Genomic DNA, 21,009 nt, shown 5'->3' with positions numbered 1-21,009 from the left:
GAGCACAGGAAACGCTGCAATTTTGTCCGGTACTTGACAATACATTCCTGTAATATATAAAATATCTCTGAGATAGCTTGCTTGGTAAGGATACCACATTGAAAATACTTCAACCTTCCAAACCTTCAAAAGTAAACTGAAAACCCATTGTAACGTCCGTGCCTATGTTGCACTATTCGTAGTTGGCGGAATAGAGGTGTTTATTTGTGTGTGAATTGGGGCTTGGATTTTCTGAGCCACACCCTGCACCTTGCATTTCAGCAACGCACGTTTCGGTACGCTGCCTTCGTCGAACACCCCTTGACGAAGGCAGCGTGCCGAAACGCACATCGGGGTGTTCATCTATCTTGCAGGCTGTATACTCTTGGTGCCTAGGTAATTGTTACATATGACTCTACCATTTACTACTACCTTTACCTTACTATTGTTTATGCTGGCACTTTAGATTGACGTCATTCATCTACAAAACACTTTTTCATTCTCTATGCCTCCTTGATGTTTTTAGACCTCCTCCTCAGCATTAGCTGGTTCTCTCTCAGTGTGTAAATGTCTGTTCCTTGTATTTTACTCCTTGTAAGATTTTTTTCAAATATCTAATGAAGTTTTTTGTCTTATGCTTTACAGTACATTTTTCTGTGCAAATCCGACCATCAGTTAGGTTCCTGATAGTGGGTTTGCCCTTATCAGGGCGGTTTATCTGCTTTAGGTAGGGCCTTAGCCCGCAGGGACGTCGCAGGGTGAGTTCGCCACCACTTACCTAGTCTGACAGCTAGCCTGGTTGTGGTTGCGCGTTTGGTGGACAGGTGCTGACACCCATCTTTTTAGGATTGCCTCTTATCCCTTCCTAATTGTGCTGCACCACAGTATTAATAGTACTTTATAAATAAGAAATAATAATACCATCACACCTTTAAAAGCAAATTTGCTATGATAGCTTAAAAATGAATAAAGCCATAAAACTATTAATTTTAATATACAGGCAGTCCCCGGGTTACGTACCAGATAGGTTCTCTAGGTTTGGTCTTAAGTTGAGTTTGTATGTCAAAACTGTATATTTTATAATTGTAGATCCATACAAAAAAATGTTTCGGTCTCCCGGTTTAACAATAAAGATTTATTGCAGACACCTTTCGTACTTGTTATAGTTGTCTATTGTAACCCAACATTAAATTATCAACATCCAAAGGTCTGTTTGTAAATAGGGGCCGTCTGTAGGTCGGGTGTTCTTGAGTAGGGGACCAACTGTATATATATATATAACTTTAAAACATGTACAATAACAATCTGTAAGACTATTCCTACTCTGAAGATTTCATTACAGGCAATTTTCTTAATATTTCTTTATTTTGACTCAATTATATTTCAAAATGGCACAAAATTATTCCTCAACCCAATTATACTGTAACAAAGTTTTACTTATATTTTTATTTTTTTTCTTCCTTGGCAACAAATTCATGGCAGAAGTAGCTGCTTGGTATGTGCTCAAATATCAACACAGGCTAATTTGTCCAAGTAGCACATTTCTGTAAGTGACTCTTTTAATGATCTCACTAGTTCTTCACATAATTGGATTGTATTGATTTTTTTTAGTGGAATTATAAAATTTCAAATATTGCCATCTTGTTCTAATTATAAGGAACTACAATCATATGTGTTATCATGACTGTATATAAAACGCACAGTCATACTGCCAATATGAACTAACAATGCAAATAGAACATATCGCTGCTTAGTTGTCCATAAAACTCATAATTGGTGTTTTAATTGGACAACTTCTAATTAAAAAGTAAAAAAGTAAATAAACAAGCCGTCTGGTACATATTTTAAAAAAAGATCATGTATGTATGCAGAAAGCTTTCTTGTACTGCCAATTAAAAGCATGGCTTAGAAAACATTCCCAAACCTTATTGACTATTACTTTCACCTTCAACAATACCATAGTAGTAGTAATAAAAAGCGCTCGGTCCTTTGCTGTTCAGAAACCTAAATTGTTATATAGTCAGTAATTACCTGCTGATTTACCTAGAGCCACACTGTAAATATCAATCTTTTGTTATATGGAACCTGCCAGGCACATCTAGCCCCCCCAAACTGAAAGTCTTACCTCATTTACTTTAGTGAGTCGCTCTGTATGTCGATAGTCAGATACTGATAATGAGTCAGTAGCTCTGGAACATCCCCTTTGCCCTCTGCCCTCTTGTAAATACATCCCCGTACACACCTGCAGACTCCACCTGCTACACTGCAGCACAGAAAGGGGTGTGAATAACACGTGTGCAGGGGATATGTTTAGCAGAGGACAGAGGATGAAGGGGGTGTTACAGGAGGACTGAAGAGGGCGGGGAAGTTACGAGAGGACAGAGGAGAAAGAGGGTGTTACAAGAGGACAGAGGAGCGAAGGGATGTTACAAGAGGACAGAGGAGATAAGGGATCTTACAAGAGGACAGAGGAGCGAAGGGATGTTACAAGAGGACAGAGGAGATAAGGGATCTTACAAGAGGACAGTGGAGGAAGGGGATGTAACAAGAGGACAGTGGAGGAAGGGTTTGTTACAAAAGGACAGATGAGGAAGGGGGTGTTACAAGAGGACAGAGGAGGGAGGGGACGTTACAAGAGGACAGAGGAGGAATGGGATGTTACAAGAGGACAGAAGAGGTAGGGGATGTTACAAGAGGAGGGAGGGGATGTAACAAGAGGACAGTGGAGGAAGGGCTTGTTACAAAAGGACAGATGAGGAAGGGGGTGTTACAAGAGGACAGTGAAGGAAAGGGGTGTTACAAGAGGACAGAGGAGGAAGGGGTTGTTACAAGAGAACAGAGGAGGGAGGGGATGTAACAAGAGGACAGGGGAGGGAGGGGATGTAACAAGAGGACAGAGGAGAAAGGGGGTGTTACAAGAGGACAGAGGGGTACTTCTAGGGAGTACATCTAAGGGGGCTGCACTGTAATTTTCCATCTTTATAATCTATAATCTACTATAGCTTTGATAGTAGTCTGTGAGGGGATTTCATAAAAAGGAAGTGTGAGACAACAAATCCATATAATTCTTAGTAGGTCATTATATGACCACATGACTAAACTGATAATATGGATCCCAGGAATTTTTACAATTGAAGCAATAACTAAATTAGGCATTGCTCACTGACTTGTCCATGCTGGATCAATAGGAATATATTAACCTACAGAAATGTTGGTATAAATATATGTGTTTGCATGGCCTATTCAGCCTGGGGTTTAAGGGACATAAAATATGGAAAATGAATTTTACAGTTCAATGGGGGTCATTTATCTTTAGTCTGGATCTTTTCTTGGGTTTTCTGGTTTTTGGGCTTGTTTGATTTATCTTAAGCTGCATTCGCACGACTGAATGGGGGATGTATATACAACATTTCTTTCCCTGTATGGGGCACCGTGTATCTCTATGGAGATGGTAGGGGTCAAACCTCCTCCTCCTCATGGCGCCGGGCGTATGTCCACCCGGCTACGACCCAGCAGACATTTGTTTGTGTGAATTTGCCCTTAGAGGTTGATATATCAGACAGCAGTCTGTGGGTTTTTTTGTGACTTTTAACTTAAAAGTCATACAAAAGTCACACAAGAGTCTCAAATTCTTCTGAAATACCTTCTATAGTTTTCCCTATGCCTGGTCAGCACTGGAGTTTATAAGCAACTTTTTAATCATGATTTGTTGCAAAATTTCAATATATATGGATTTTAAAGATATATCAGCCGGAAAACTGAAAAATTATTGTGCAGCTAACTAGAGATGAGCGAGTATACTCGTCCGAGCTTGATGTTCGTTCGAGTATTAAGGTACTTGAAACGGCTTGTTGCTCGGAGGAGTATTTCCCCTGCTCGAGATCGAGCATTTAATTAAAAAAACACAGTGAAGAACAGTGAAGAAGAGAATAAAAACAGTGAATACAGGATCATTTAAGTGAAAAACACCGTGAAAAACACAGTGAAGAATAGATTACAGATGTTCGGCACATCTGCTTACTTGTCGGGAGATACGCGCGGAACGGTGCAAACAAAGTAGTATGTGAAAAACAATATATATGTGTGAAGAACACATTGAAGAACACGGGGAGCAGCACAGAGACACCGGGGAGAAGGACAGAGACACCGTGGAGCAGCACAGAGACACCGGGGAGCAGCAGCACAGAGACACCGGGTCAGCAGCACGGAGAGACATCGGGCAGCAGCGCGGAGAGACATCGGGGCAGCAACACGGAGAGACATCGGGGCAGCAGCACGGAGAGACATCGGGGAGCAGCGCAGAAAGATCGGGGAGACTTCAGTGGAAGAAGAGGAGCGGATCCCGGGACAGTGTATCTCCCGACAAGTAAGCAGATGTGCTGAACATCTGCAATCTATTCTTCACTGTGTTTTTCACTGTGTTTTTCACTTGAATGATCCTGTGTTCACTGTATTCACTGTTTTTATTCTATTCTTCACTGTTCTTCACATCTGCTAACTTGTCGGGAGATAATATACGCGCGGAACAGTGAAGAATAGATTGCAGATGTTTGCATACATCTGCTAACTTATGAGAAGACATTCTTTTTCAATTAAATAACACATTTTATTCCCGAACCATGGTCCCTTTGAAAAATGCTCGAGTCTCCCGTTGACTTCAATGGGGCTCGTTATTCGAGACGAGCACTCGAGCATCAGGAAAAGTTTGTCTCGGATAACGAGCATCCAAGCAGTTTAGTGCTCGTTCATCTCTACAGCTAACTTTACAAGTCGCAAATTTATTTGCAAAGTTATTAAATATGCCAAAATAGTCACAAAAGTCATAAAAAAAAATAAATGACCCACAATAACCTTATGACATCTGGTCGAGGGAGGGATCGCCATATTAGTTTATTCAAAGATAATGGGGCATATTTACTTACATGTCCCGTCACGATCCCCGCTGTGCATTGTCTGACGGGGATTCAGGTCTGCCGTGATTCACTAAGATCGTGCGTCCAATTTCCTGCATCTGTCACTTCTCCCGCTGAGGTCTGCCAGAGTTCACCTTCTTCTTCCTGGACACAGTTTGCTTTTTAAATTCTGCAATTTTTCCGAATCAGTCGGGTTGTCCGACGTCCACGCCCCCCCCCCCCCCCCCCGATTTGTGTCGCATGCAAGCCGATGTGCTAAATCCGATCGCGTGTGCCAAAAAAACGGGGCAATTCAGGGCAAAATTTAAAAAATCGTGAAAATACGGTGTTCAGACCCTTAGTAAATGTGCCCCAATGGGATACTATTCCTTTTTAATCCAGTGAAGTACTTGGTTGGGGGACCAAAGTTATTAGTAAAAGCTCAATGCATCTAAGCCATTGATTCTAAATATGGGAATTTCATCCATAAAAGACTGGAAGTTACCTATCCCTATAAGTGGACTGAATGTGCAATCACATTTCTCGATTTCATGGCTGGGGAGAGTTGCTACGTTGAAGATGGTAATCCTATATAAAATACTTTTTTATGTTAGCAATATTCCTATAATACTCGCTAAAGCCATGTTAGTTAATTTGCAATCATGTCATATTTATGGAAGGGACAGAGTGCAAAATTTTCATCAAAGGTTTTGGTCGTCCCAGCCGAAGGTGGCTTAGGGTGCTCTGATATCACTGCCTATTATCATGCTGTAACTGCTGAACCAATTAAAGCCTGGTGGTTCAAGGATAAGGATAAACTGTGGGTTTATATAGAAAAAAATGTCTAATAGTATCTGAGTCCCTTCAAGCCCTTTTATGGAATAGCAGTCTCGCTACTTGTACTTATTTGGGAGCAAGTACTTCACCATGACTTTGTACCTCCTGTGTGCATAAATCAGTTACCTCTTTCAGCTATTTCTGAAATTCTCCCAGATTTAGATCTGCTTTAATGGGTATTATCATTGGACTCCATTTTTGAGCCACCACTACTTATGCCATTTTTGGATTTAGCACAAAAATTCTCTTTGTCCCACAAAGACTTTTATAAGTATCTGCAGTTGCCCCACCCTTTATCTAAAGTTGACCCACCTAGTCATATTGAAATATCTAATTATGAGCTTAATTTTTTCTTTTCCCATAGAAGGAGGAAGGGTATCTCAGACACCTATTTAGCTCTGCTTAATAACTCATTGTTACCTCATAAGGAAAAATGGGAAAATTAGTTAAGTCTTACCTTTTTAGATCATCAGTGGCAAATAGCTTTAGCTACCAGTGCCATATTGACAAAATGTATAAACCCCTAGGAGACAGCAAGGAAACTCCTATACAGATGGTACCTTATTTGGTATAGGATAGCATAAATGTCTCTTTCCACATTGAGTATTTGCTGGAGATGCAGAATAGAGATGGACTCTCTTTTCCATATATAGTGATTCTGCTCTTTTCTAACCCCTTTTTTGGAGCAGTATCCTGTTCCTTATCACAAAAGTATTGAAATACCCACCCCCTTGGGATCCACAAGTGGCCTTATTAACACTTGTAAACACTTATAAATCTGCCAAAAGTAGACCGGTCAACTGTGTTCCATTTCCTTATCACTGCAAGACCCAATATAGCTAGGCTGTGCAAATCTCCCAAAAATGAGAGTTGTTATTCACAAGGTTCAATACAATTGCACTCTAGACCATGTCATTGCCAAAAGGTCAGGGTCAGTTGAAACATATAGGAGGCATTCCGAAAAGTGATTAGATTATATGGATCTCTCTGTCCTTGATTAAACCGAGTACCCTCACATTTCAGGGTGTAATTTTAACAGGTTGTGGAGACAATGAATATAGGACGTTATCTTATGTGTTTACCCATATGATGTTTTTAATGTTCTTTGGATTGCCCTTTGTTCTAATCCCCTCCCCCCCAACCCCCGTATCCCCTATTGCTGTTTCACTATGACATATTTTGTGAACTTTTTAGTAGTTATGTATAAAATACTATTGATGCTGCAAATGCCATGTAAGGTAGCTGCCCCAAGCTCGGGGACCTACCTAAATCCTTCTTCTTTACTGTTTTATTGTTTTAAAATTGTTAAACTGATAAAAATTCTATAAAAATTATGATAAAAAAATGAATACTTCAGGCTGAACTAATACACTTTGTTACATTATTGTATGTCCAGTGCCTGAATCCATGTGCAGGGCACATGGATTCAATAGGAGATCGACTTTGACACAGATTTCATTAATAAAAATCCATGGTAAAAATCCAGTTTGTCAAAGTGATAGGTGATCCTTTTTATTCCATACTGGTGTGAACAGCTACTTTTTATCTCAACAAGAGCCTTTTTCAAGCCAATTGACAAATGTGAGCAATAGATATATACATACAGAAAATGGAGTCACATGATCACTGAAATAAGTCTCCCTAATTAACATAATTCATATTTTCAAACAGTAACTACATAGATATTTATGTCAAATTGTCAACTCTGCTGTATCAATTTTATTTCTGTATTTTATGCAAACTTTATTCCAACATACACATTTAATGAAGGGATATCTGACATTTATAAATAGATTAAAGGTCTAGCATCACATTGAAAATAAAAGTACAATGAACTCCTGAAATTCCTTGAAATAATAATTGTGAACTTACTAGTTTCTGTTGCCACCACTGTGATGTTATGCCACATAGTCGTCTCTCTGTCTAATGCCGTAGCCAATGTTATTTTGCCATCATCTGCATTAACATTAAATTGACGGTCAAGATCTGTATGACGATCGATAGAAAACCTATAAATAATTAAAAAAAAAAACTAATTAAAAGAAGGAAAAAATAATTAAATGTATTTTTGTATCACTTTGTATCATTTTGCAGTTTCAGAAGTAACATCAGCTATTTACTCTGTGGCAGCATATGTTACATGTTTCACAAACACTCGGTAAATCAAGTGCAGCATGATAAATAGACATCATCAATAAGGAAATTATGAGCCAGATTCAAGTTTGGCTGATGACACGTTTAAAACCTGTTATTAATCAAGCTATAAATATGCAATCTACGACATTTATCGTGATACAATATATCAAACCCGCTGCATGCCATGCAAATTAATCACAATGGCGCCTCAGTAGTATAATATTTAACACTGTGATTTATTGGTAGATTATTCCAGTTAATTCATATTATTGAGCAAGAAAAGGATTTCCAGTTTTGCTGGAAAATTGATCTCGGCTTAAGAGATCTTTACTGATTGTTTAACATGGGGGGAAGTGAATGATATCTAAACAGGTTGGCAATTACTTTACATAGGTTTGCCTTTACTGCCTTGTACATAATCCATGTCCATAATGTTTGCAGGGGCTGCATACTTCTTTATTTCCATGCCTGGGCTCTGCTAAATAAGTGGATCTGGGAGCTTCCTCCCGTCTCATGGCTCACCCCTCCCCCCAGTCAGTGTGTGGAATGAAGGGGGGTCACATGAGAGTCCACAAGTGTCTCTACAGAGAGCAGCCATCTGATTATACAGAGGGCAGCATGCTCAGTACAGGGAATGGCTGCAGCTTTCAAAGGAGGCAAATACATAGAAAGCTAAACATGCAGAGAAATAGTTATTAGAAGAGCTTTATTGAAAGTTGCCCACCCCTCTAATATTATTCCTTCTATTTCCATTTTGCCTTTGGTGTTGGCACAGAACGTGGGTGTTATCTATGTAAATGCTACTGGCAATCCCACCAGCTACTTTTAAATCAATGCCTCTGCCTCTGACCAGCTGTGCCGCATGGGCACCACCATATTGGTGGAGGATCTGTGACATTATGGAGCTACAAGCATCACCAAAATCACAGCACTCCCCACATTGATTTAATTGCCATTAGTGGCTTTGGCAGCAACCTTTAAATAAATAACATCAGAGAAATGAAATCCTGTACTAACTCTCTGCATGGTACAGGGTTCAAGATTAGTTTCTTGGATACCTTCTAAAACCATTCATGCTGTGATTATTTTGTTAAAGGGAATTTGTCACCTGGACTCCTTATATTTGTCACCTGGATGCCTATATGTATATATATCTAAGTCACCAGGCTCTAGCTGGAAACACCAGAAGCAGGGTTTTGGGTTCCATAGATGTGTGCCTATACCCTACCTGCTTTTAGTTTACTGGTGGAAGTACTGGTGACAAATTCCCTGTAAAGTGACAAATTCCCTGGTTACCATCAAAATCAAGCTTAATCATAGATTCTGACACTATGACAATCCTATTTTTGTCATCCATGAACTTCTTCCCTCTAAAATGAACTTCTAAAATTATGGTAAATGAAGCAGAAGGGCTCCTAGGGGTGTTACCAGAGACCCTCTGGTCAGACTGTTACACTGTGCAGGAGCAACTCCCTACCTCCCCCTCTGCTTGCTCATCATGTTCCCCACCCTTTACCTTCTGTAATCTTACACAGTGGGAGGGGATAAGTGCTCATGCGCAGTGTAGCAGCTAGTGAGGCTACAGCACAGAGGCACTCTGATAATGTCCCCATGGTCCTTATTGCTCATTAACATAACGTTAAAAGTAGGAAGTAAAAAGGAAGGAGGGCATGGATAACAAATAAAACAAGGCTACCACAGTACCACGCCTGGATCTATGTGTAAGTGTCCTTGGTTTATCATGAAGGATTTTGGTTTTCTTGAAGTAAACCAGCGAACACAAGGTGCACTGTGACTCTATAATGGTACTCCAACTGTAATTTACTTTGCATACTTAAGGAATTAACAGTGTTAAATACACTTGGTACTTTGGGTTGTTTTGCAGATGCACTATAAAACACTAGAAAACATATCTGTGTCCAGACACTTCTTGTATAGCAGAGCATCCGTAATACAGACTTGTCCTTCAATTTCACTTGCAGCCAAACATCAAAGTAAGATCAAACACCTTTTTGAGGGCAATGTCCGTGCTCAACTTCTCCTTGATTATGGCACTGTAGAGGACACAACAGCCTCAGGTGAAGTTTTAATAAGGCAATAGAACAGGACTAACTATAGACCAGATAGAACACAGTCCAACACACTGGAGTTTTACAAAGGAAAGGTGAGCAAAAATACTTTGATGGATGAAACCATGCTAGGATGATCAAGACTTCTCTGTGATTTCCTTATGCATAACAAGACTCTGCATCAACATCTGACATGATAATATCAAAGACAAAATGAGCAACTATTTGTTACAAAAACATCATAATTCCATGTACTCAATCAATGTGGCTATCAAGAACACTACAGCAGGCATATGCTATTTTTCACACATTCTAGGATTAGCAGTTAGCATATGCTTTGGCAATGTTCTGTGTAAAAATCACCATATTGTTTCTTTAAACCAAGGAGTATATGTTTATCCATCACTGAAAGCTACAACAACTTGGTTCTCATTTTATAATTTTATATTAAATGTATTCTTAATGTGTTGTGTAACAAATGAATGAAACCTCACCCTGTCTAAATTTTGCTTTTAAATGTAGTTTCTATAATTTAGCAGCGGATAATGTAATGGGACATCATGGACGAGAAGGCGGAGCCTGTTTAGCTAGACTCTGATGTCATCTCAGCCATCAGAGGCATCTTCTGTATATACAAATAAGCTTGATGGGGTTAGTTACATAAGATGGTTGATATGCTGTATAATAAAAGCAGTATAGGGGGAGATTAATCAGAAGTGTCTGAGGTAAAACTGTTCTAGTTGTCCATGTAAACCAATCAGAGCTCAGCTTAATGTTATACACAGCTGTGTGAAAATGAAATCTCTGATTGGTTGGGCAAGTAGAACAGTTTTGCTCTCATACACTTCTGATAAATTTCCTCCTATATACCTACATTACATATAGGTAATATGTAATGCATGACTTGAGAAGGGAAGGTGTCCACAACTAACAAAATGAATCCATCAGGTCACACTTAAAGGGTTTTTTTGGGTGTTTAAAAAAAATATATGAGGGGGTTAGTTAAAAAATAATAAATAAACTTATACTCCTTTGGCACTCCTGTTGTCTCACACTGGCATCTGTTGGGGTCATACCCCTGTTTGTTTACGGAGTCCCACAGGTTTACATCTGCCGCCTGGAATGCACATTTCTCCCTTGCCACTGTGCCTGATATGCATTGAAACTGATACTCTATAAGCAGGGCAGCAGGGGACGGGCGGGGAATGCCAGGCTGGCAGAAATAGTCTGAATGAAGTGCGCCAGGCTCCATATAAATCAACAGGGGCATGGCACCAACAGATGGCGGAAACGCAGAGGAGGTAACTATAAGTTGTTTTTTTTTTATAGCCCCATCAGGTCACCTGCATATTTTATATTTTAAACAGCCGGACAGCCATTTTAAGCTACGTTGCGTCCCACTCCTACGTGTATGCATGGCACAGTAGCCTCACTTTACGTCATGCAGCTAAACTAAGAATCACTATCCATTTATTTTTTTGGGGTCTCATTAACTATTTCTCAGAAATTCTTTGAATTTATATGACTTCAGTGAGTAACCAGTATTCTGGGGCAGATTTATCAAGTGTCTGAAAGTCAGAATATTTTCAGTTGCCCATGGCAACCAATCACAGCTCAGCTTTCATTTTACCAGTGCTCATGAATATTTTAAAGGGGAGCTGTGATTGGTTGCCATGGGCAACTGGAAATACTCTGACTTTTAGACACTTGATAAATCTGCCCCTCTGTATACAAACCAAGAACTACAATAACTTCATAACTCTCATGTCATGACTATGAAAAGTGGTTAATTTATTAGAGGGAGCATGTTACAAGCGGTGTTTCGATTCACCAAGAATCTGCATCAACCGGTTGATTGCAGCCTACTTTTCTTGTCTATGAAAAGTTTTTTGATATTTTGGTGATTTTAAAAATCTAGACACATTACCTTATCGGACTTGATGTTGAATCAGGGTCTCGTGCTGTAACTTGGCCAATGACACCATTGATGGCAGCGTTTTCATGTACTTCTAGGAGATAAGTAGGTGATGAGAACACTGGTGGCTCATCTGCATCCTCCACAGTAATTTTTACTGTTGCGGTGTCTTTGAAGGGTACCCCACTGATGAAATGTGGATCAATATGAGTATTGACGGCTTCTAACTTCAGTATATAGGATTTTTTGCTCTCGAAGTCCAAAGGCTGTTAAGAATGACAAAGATAAATGTCTTTCACTAATGACCACAGAAGCAAGAACAAATGAATTTAATGCTGATGGATGAAAGTTATGTTCATTTAAGCACATTGACTGAGTTTTAATGTAACCACAGTATCAGCCATCTACTTGCTCAGGCCGAGCCTGTAAATTGTGTGGGCATTTATTGATATCTGTTTATGTTGCCTCAATGAAGTCAGTCTTTTTTGTTCCCTGACCTCTTTACTTTTCTCTTTTAATTTGAAATTTGCAAAATGTTCTTTGTCTGTGGCTGGAGAATGGCATCAGATAAACAGTAAAAATTTATCAGTGATAGCTCTAGCTGCATATTGCTGAAATTCCTAATCAGGGACTTGCTAGTAAAAAAAAATAAATAAACGAGGTGATTTCTAATACAGCCTCAAGGTGCGATAAATATTTTAGTATTTCTTAGACAATGCATAAAATACAAGGGAATATGTGCAGCCGAGGTAGTATTATGCACAGCAATAAACCATTATCTATCCTGTGCATTATTTTTTAACAGGAGGGTACTTTTTTTTGGTTATTACTCTCCTAAAATCAATTTTAATGATAGCATTACTTGGGTTTTCATTGTTTCTGCAATTTTTACAAGGAACTTGTGGAAACATTTTGTATACTGTATAGTAACTGGATAGTGTAATATACTCTCTCAGACATTGGTATAGTATATAGACAAGGCTTTCAATCTTTGAACTGTTTTATATAGCCATGTAATTTTATATTTTAGTACGCACAGCTAATCTGCAGAAATCAGCTGACATCAGAAACAAGCCGAATTAAAGAAAGCTAATAGCATGTGCACATTTTAATGAGAAATGTCAATCTCGCATCAGCTGTCACAAAATGCTGCAAATCTTCTAATCTATGAGGATGTCTCTGTCTGTTAAGAAACTTTGATTCAAATATAGAAACATACTTGTTACATTCCACATAGACGTGCACAGGACAACTTATCAATCACTGTTCACTTCCATATGGCACCATGGCAATGGCAGTCAGCCTGGTAACTTTCAGTAAGTTAACTGTGGGATAGAAACTTGTCATATGCTCTCATTAACCCCTTGAGAAAACTGTCAATTTTCTTCTTTATGTTTTTATTTTGTTATACTTCCTGTATGAGTTTTGTGGGACATATTCTACTTCGTAGTGGCAGCAATAAATATTCTAGCAATGTCCTGGAAAGCCAGAAAAGTTTTGATTGTATTGGAATTGAGAATAGCGCAGTTGTAAATTTCTACTGATACACATACTTTACTATTTACAAAGCAACTAAATTTTTTATGTGGCAACCATTTTTGCTCACTGGTCAAAGATTGAGTGGCTTAAGGGTGCAATGAGATTAAAGTCTTACGGGTATTACAAATGTATACATTATACTGCGAACCATAAAGAGAACATGCCACCGCATTTTTCACAAATACAAATGCAAGTGACCTGCCCTATTAAGTAAATACCTCCCTTCTTTTAGCTACAAATCGTTTCCAATACATCCCCATAAAATCAACTTTGTTCTCTTACCTGGCATACAGCTGAGAATCATAGGTGGCATGGCCTCAGTTCAGCACTCCCTGTGAGCAGGGTGATGACATCTATGGTCCTTTACTTCCTAACATTTGCAAATTCTACCCCAATGTATTTATCTGATCACATAAAATCACAGCATTCTAGTTCTCTCCATGCATCCATGAAGGCATGCTGTGATTTCATGTGATTAGATACTGACATGGGGTAGGTTTTGCAAATGTTATGGGGTACAGGACCTTATATGAAATCACCCTGGTTACAGAGCATGAAGCGCTGAATCATGTCTCAATGTTCCAGCAAGGCACTGTGTAAAATATTTACTATAGAGCTATAGTTGAATATTGGCAAATGGATCCTAAGTACTGGTAGCAGTGAGACCTGTCAATCAGGACTAGGGTCTACTCACTAATTTTTTAACACTGCAACCATGTAAAGTAACCATTTAGGGATACGAGCAATGATTTTTAAGAGTGTTTTGTGAAGTTTTTTTATTTTGGGTGGGTTAATGTACCCTTATATGGTATTTGTACAGTAAATGCTCTCAGTTCTTACTGCTTTATATTCTGTAAAATTCTCCCTGTATTCCATGCATTTAAATATTTTCTAACCTACGTAAAATAATGGATTAGAAAGGTTTTATTATATTGGCTTCCCACCAAAGATAATGCAAGAAGACCTACAGATCTATTTTTGAGTGCTCAAATACCTTTTGCTCATGATTTGAAGGTATATTACTTCAACAGATCTCCTGGTCATGTACACTTTTCTTACATTACAGTTTACTTTCAGCTGTTGTAGGGGATTCCACTTTTACATCTGGGTCTAGACTGAGTCTAGTTGAGCTGATAGTGCTGAAAGAACATGTTTGGAAGGATACCCACGTTGTGAAAGAAAATCTTTAATTGTCTGGCAAAATAGACAGGTGATTATTTTTCTTTCTTTTATTGGAAGCTATTCACTGTTGGAAAGACTATGCCACTGCATATATGGTTGCCAGTGTTTAAAGTAAAACCCACATTATATAGGGCACTTTATAAACTTTCCAGTTTTGACGTGTCATTTTGTAGAAAATTCACCTCTGATGTTGGGCAGCGTAGAATGCAGAAAACATGTGCATCCGCAGGCATGACCTCGACTTGCCCCTCGACCTGCAACATGCTAATTTGCAAAAAGAGCAAATGTAAATTTCTCTACAACCTTGAAATTCTTATGTCTATAAAGCGAATTAAATGTTCTACATAATGCTCTTTTACTTGTGTGGTGTTTTGGGATCTGGTAGACTCCTCTTAACATCTGATCACTATCAGTAATTTTACTCCAACCCCACAGTAGGGGCTACTCAGACATTTTCTACCTTTGGTAAAATCAGTAATTGCCACTCGAAGCCCACTATGGCCCCTTCTGTCTAGGAGTGAGATGTAGAACTGTATTTTTTATGTGACTAGAGACACTTATGAAGACAGGACGTACAATGTGACACCTTAGCCCTCCTTTAAATCAGATCATTATCTTTCTTTGAAAGTCAGATAGACATATATGGTTAGTAAGAGCTGTCTGTGCTTGATGGTTATGTAAGGGATTTAGTCTGCAATGGAATAGTCTATGTCCAGGAACTCAGCTGTAGTTACTAGGGCCAGCCATTACCAGGTTCAGTTGAGTGGTTTCAGTAGGCCTCAGTAGGCCCTTTGCAGTGAATTCATGTGGCAGCATTAAAAATTCAGAAGCTAAAAAATCTGCTGTTCCCTAAAATATTCCCTAGTTTATCATCCTAAACAGCTCCTTCGTGATTATTTTATTTACAGCCTCCTTATGGTTATTTTATATAAAGTGCCCCTCACCTACTATGGATTCATTATGTACAGCTTTATTTGGACCCCCTTCTCAGCAGCTCTGGGCCCCGGCACTTGCCCGGGTATGCCCAGTGCTGGCGCCAGCTTTGGCTATTGCACATACTTCAGCCTCCATTCTTTGTTATTCTGGTACCTGTGGCTGCAATCATTTGAGAATTGACACTATGCTTTTAAACTTTAATAAAATCATGATGATCATTGTACAGATATGTGATCTTAAAATAAACTCATAAATTGGTTACCATAATGTTAATACCAAGAATATGAATTAAATTTACTTACTTAACGTATGACACTAACTGTAAAAACAAACTGTGCAGCATTAGGAGTCAAGGAGCGACTGCTTTCTCCAGCTTTAGTTATACTTTTGTGTAGGGGAATGTAACCATTAAGAATTAAAGACCATATGATGAAATGGCACCACAGTTCCTGCACTGTTCAATATTTATGTGGGTCTCCCTTTAGGATGTCTCACCTTGTAGCATTTTTGAACAAGTCCCTTGTAATTCCACTGAATGAAAATGCCATCCTATAGTCCCAAGCAGCGATAGGTAGCGTGAGCCTCGGGCCATACAGGAAAGTCAGTGAGGCACTGACTCCTGACATTTTTAATCAGTTGTAATGGTAAATTGGAAATAATACTCTTTACAGAGATGTGGAGTTTCCTTCCAGTTCCCATGCTTATTTTGTCAGTCACTGGCATCACATAGATTGTATTTAGTGGTACACAAAGGCACTTTTAAACATCAAGACAGCTTTTAAGAACAACAAAATTGAGACAAAAATAATAACAAACTAATGGATTTGGCAGACTAGCCTCCTAGGAGAGTTTAACCATCCCTTGGACTAGCGAGATGTTAATGACATGATGCTAATCTAGGTCATTGACATCTACAGATTTTTTATATAAAAATAACAACTGTTCCAAATCCTCCTATGAATTACCATCACATTCTTTGGTGCTAAGATAATGTTAAATATGCTAATTTTACAGAAAGGCTTTAAACAGGCATTTAAAAGCAGCATCAGATATTTGACAACTTTATATGTTTTATTTCCCTTTTTTGGACAGCCATTTTGTTTTTCATTTTTGGTGCTTTAGTACACCAAATTTTCAATTGAACATGTTAAAAAAAAAATTTTTTTGTTGTATTATTAAATAGCTGTACAGCTTTTAGGGATGAAAAAGCTGTACAGGTATTAGTTAGCAAACTGTTTTAAATGTATCTCAATATAGTAACACATTTGTGTAATCCTATTTCTGTGATTATCAGTGTTCAGGAGGAACCTTTAAATTATGTTCAATAACCTGTCAGCATCCGTAGATGTGAAATAAAGTATATTACAGGCAGTCCCCGGGTTACATACAAGATAGGGTCTGTAGGTTTGTTCTTAAGTTGAATTTGTATGTAAGTCGGAACTGTATATTTTATCATTGTAATCCCAGCCAGAACTTTTTTGGTCTCTGTGACAATTGGATTTTAAAAATGTTGGGTTGTCATAAGAACCAGGATTAACAATAAAGCTTCATTACAGACACCTCTGATAACTGTTACAGCTGACCATTGTAGCCTAGGACTAAAGTACAATAAATTACCAATATCCAGAGGTCCGTTTGTAACTAGGGTTCGTATGTAAGTCGAGTGTTCTTAAGTAGGGGACCGCCTGTATAGGGGTATTCTCATCTCGGCATTCACAGTCAATTTCATTAATCTGCCATATACATACATTTCTTCAATTAGATGTTACTAAAAAAATTACCTGTGTGAAGATCATTTCTCATAAACGTAGTCATATGGTCCCTTAGAAACAAGACTATGTCCTTGGATACGACCACCTCTGCTGGAGTGATTGCACAAAGACACAGGTTTTTTTATAAAATTTCTACATAAAAGTTACTACATATCCTACAGCCGTCCTGTGGTAATGATTGGTGAAGCCCGGTGGTCAGGCAGGACTTTATAGTGCATGTCTGGCCATTACTGCCAAAATGTGATAGTCCGAGGAAGCCATCTCATTTCTAAGAGACAACATGGCAACATTTATGAGAAATTATCTTTACACAGGAACATTTTTTTAATAACATCCAATTGAAGAAATGTTAACATATGGCAAATGAATTTAATTAAATGTAAATGCCAAGATGGGAATACCCCTTTAAGTTCTCAATTAAAATTAATTGGGCAACACATATAATAAGTAAATGCCCTGGCTTTTTGAGACAGAGAATGCTGAGATGTTCAGAAACTATTTATTGAATTACTATTAATGATACTTCATGCTGAATGGTGAAAAGACCACATATGTTTTTTTTATAGATGTATCCAATTTTATATTTGCTCAGTATTCTCAATAGTAATTTGCTACAACATTGAAAATTCTTTCAGAATCCTTAACAGACTGGAATTTACATCATAACTACTTTTTGCCATATTTAGACAAATATACACTCACAAACTTGTGTTTTTTAACTGATCGTCTTAATTAATTAATCTTAGTTAATGAATTAATGAATTAATTAATTAATTATTCTTTAATTGTATCCATATATTCAATATAAGTTACTGAGCCCTCTATACTCAAGATACCAGAGAAGTACCTGTTGGCTGGGGTTCTGATTGCTTGGACCTCCAGCTGTCACAAGGATCACAAGGCCTTGAAAGACCCCTGAAATACTTTATGTGTATTGACTGTTGTTGTTTATGTCTAAGAAGTGTTCCATTGACTACTATGAAACTTTTGGGATAGCTCTCTTCCGTAAATGGAAAAATAAGTCAGAAATGAGCTGACACCAGAAGTCTTTGAAGATTTTAGGTGCCCCCATTCTCATAATTCCTTCAGAGATTGCATATTTATATTTATCCCTTATCCACTTATAAGAGAAAGGTGTCTTTAGTGGCACCACTCCATCACATTATCTTAGAAATGTTCTAAAACTCGCGTTTTCTCATATAGTCCCTCTTAATGCAAGTCATTATTTCCTAATTTTACTATATTCTAAGGTCATTTACATTTGAATTCATTTCAACAGTTCTAAATTAAAAAAAAAAAAACAGTACAAAGGCCAAATATTTCTTTCTGGCGCACAAGCTTGGATGATGTGTATCAAGGTTTAGTGAAAATGGGAACTTGAAGTACAACAATACAAATCCCCAGTGGAATTCACATAAGAGAGTAAGTTAATGTGCTTTAATCCACCAAATTTTCGGGATATTGCAGACTAGAGACAATGAGCTGTAAAATGCCAGAACTAATGAATATGCAAATATCAGGCTTACATGGAACATATTGCAGAATAAAGATATTAACTCTCTTGCATATTTCTTACTGAACAACTCTACACCTGTTATGTAATGAGATTGTATGATGCGAAATCTGACATATTGTTTAAAGAAGTAGAAGTAAGGAACTGCCAGGATTTAAGAGTAAAATCCTATTAATATCAAGGTGACATTAAGAAAGAATTTTACCCAGAACTTTAATTTTATCCGTAGCTTAGTATTGTAATGCAAAAATATAGATTTTTTTTTTTTTTACGTAAGGTATTTCCCTGCTCGACTAAGTCCTCTCAACTTTAAAAATGGCCTAATGTTTGTCTTTTCAATGTTGCTAGTGTGATACTCTTTATGGTATTTACTGGTTCACCTTCATAATTTTCATCATTCATGACTGTAAAAAAGCGAAGGAATATGTCAACATTTTTTATAGAATACATAATAGGTATTGTAATAACTAACTGTAGGTTTATATTAATGAATATCCATTTAGTGAATAGTGAACATAATACATATAAAATATCAATTTTCATTTTCCATATCACTTTTTTTTCATGGTTGATTACAGTTTAACTATGACCTATTAAAAGTTATAGTTTCTGTTCACCAATTAGATTTTTCTCATCCTATCTATCTACCGATCTTGTTATATTTTGGTATATGAACATATATAAAGGAATATTAGAACATAAAATTAGGAGTTGAATGTAATTACGAAAATACCAGAGAAGCTTAAGCTCTGATATAATAATCAGTTTCTGAAACAACAAGGCCCCAAAGAGCTACAACGCCATTTGGAGCTACTAGTTTCTATCTCTGTTAAAAAACTATTTTCCCATTGTGGGCATTTACCTACCTCTAGGACCCATATCTTTCTTAACTATTGGGGCACCCAAACCATGTTTTATGGCTCCAATGAGTAATAAAGATGGTTTATCAGTCAAAGAATTATCTCATGGATCCTAATTACAAATATCGTTTTATGCATTGTGTATATTTTTTAATCATTTCAAATAGCTTTCAAGAAGTAGTGCAGTTTTTTAATTCCCAGAAATTTTGAAAAACACGCTTAATTTTCATTATACTTCACAAAAACTTTATTTTGTGTTTTGTACCACAAAAAATATCAGTAAAATACAATTAAATTGGGACTTACTGAAACATAAATCTTCCCCTTACCTGTTTATCACACTGATAGTATGTTAAATGGATACATGGATTCAGTGTGGATAAAAGATGAAGACACAGAAAATAATTTGGTTGTATATCAAGGAGGATTTTAATTTGGGATCACCCAGATATAGATGTTAGGTGCCAATTGCCGGCAAACTAGCCACAGCTGCAGCTTATTTTAATTGACAACACAGGTATGTAGATAGGTGCCCCTTCCCACACCAGTTACCCCTGAGGAAGCCAAGTGGCAATACATCTGGGGCATCCACAGTCCTACTTATTTCACACTATCCTTTTTGCCTTTCTTGTGACTTGTGGGTGATGTTTTCCCTCATTCCTGGATTTTACAAAAATATTGCCATATCATTAGATCTACATAATGGTATTGTACAATTGTTAACCTATGTGTGGTTCTTTTTCCTGTCCAGCCATCTATATCATGATATTATCTACATTCTTGCATTGTTTGTGATGGGAAAGGTTTTTGGGAAAAGGGTTTGTGAAGGGGGACTGCACATTATTGGGAGCAACAGTCTCCCTTTGGGTTGTTCCCCGTTAAAAAGTACACCCTGTGAGATGCTGTGTGCTAACATTGTGGTTAGATTATCAGGGTCCAGGTTTATATACACTTTCATTTAGCTTCTTAACACTTGCTAGTATCTGACACTTAAAAGAGAGATGAGAGATGATGAGATCCATGAGATGCATATAACACACAATGACATTTTCAGCTCTGATATCTCAGCCACAACATACACTATCAGCACTGCTGTGCCTCCTTCCCCTGGCTTAAGACCTTATCTGCCTGTATCTTATAGCTTTACTCTCCTCACTTTGTTGTGGGTGTACGTGTGCATATGTGTATGTGCTCTTTATAGAATGCAAGAGGAGTGGAGGCAAAGAGGAGCTCAGTGCATTGTCATACAGGAGAACAACCTGTCCTGCCCAATCCTAGACTTCTGATTAACGGTTGGATCCTGGGACAATTGAAATTGTATATATCCGGACTGATAAAGACAGGTTGGAATTGCTCTGAAACGCTGTGTTTTTGTTAAT

At 37.9% G+C, this 21,009-nt stretch overlaps 1 protein-coding gene across 1 annotated transcript in view; it reads right to left on the bottom strand.

Moving 5' to 3' along the window:
- LOC140070705 (cadherin-8) overlaps positions 1-21,009 on the bottom strand; it is a 291,808-nt gene that overhangs the window by 59,640 nt on the left and 211,159 nt on the right. The window contains exons 7-8 of the mRNA XM_072117492.1: positions 11,841-12,094; positions 7,581-7,717 (exon numbers count right to left, since the gene is read on the bottom strand). Coding sequence (XP_071973593.1) covers positions 7,581-7,717; positions 11,841-12,094 — 391 coding nt within the window. The remainder of the gene's footprint in view (positions 1-7,580; positions 7,718-11,840; positions 12,095-21,009) is intronic.

This window comes from Engystomops pustulosus, chromosome 7 (assembly GCF_040894005.1).
Source record: "Engystomops pustulosus chromosome 7, aEngPut4.maternal, whole genome shotgun sequence".
NCBI classification, from domain to species: Eukaryota; Metazoa; Chordata; class Amphibia; order Anura; family Leptodactylidae; genus Engystomops; species Engystomops pustulosus.
Note: the sequence above shows the minus strand (reverse complement) of the source record. Positions and strands in the feature narration are given on the sequence as shown.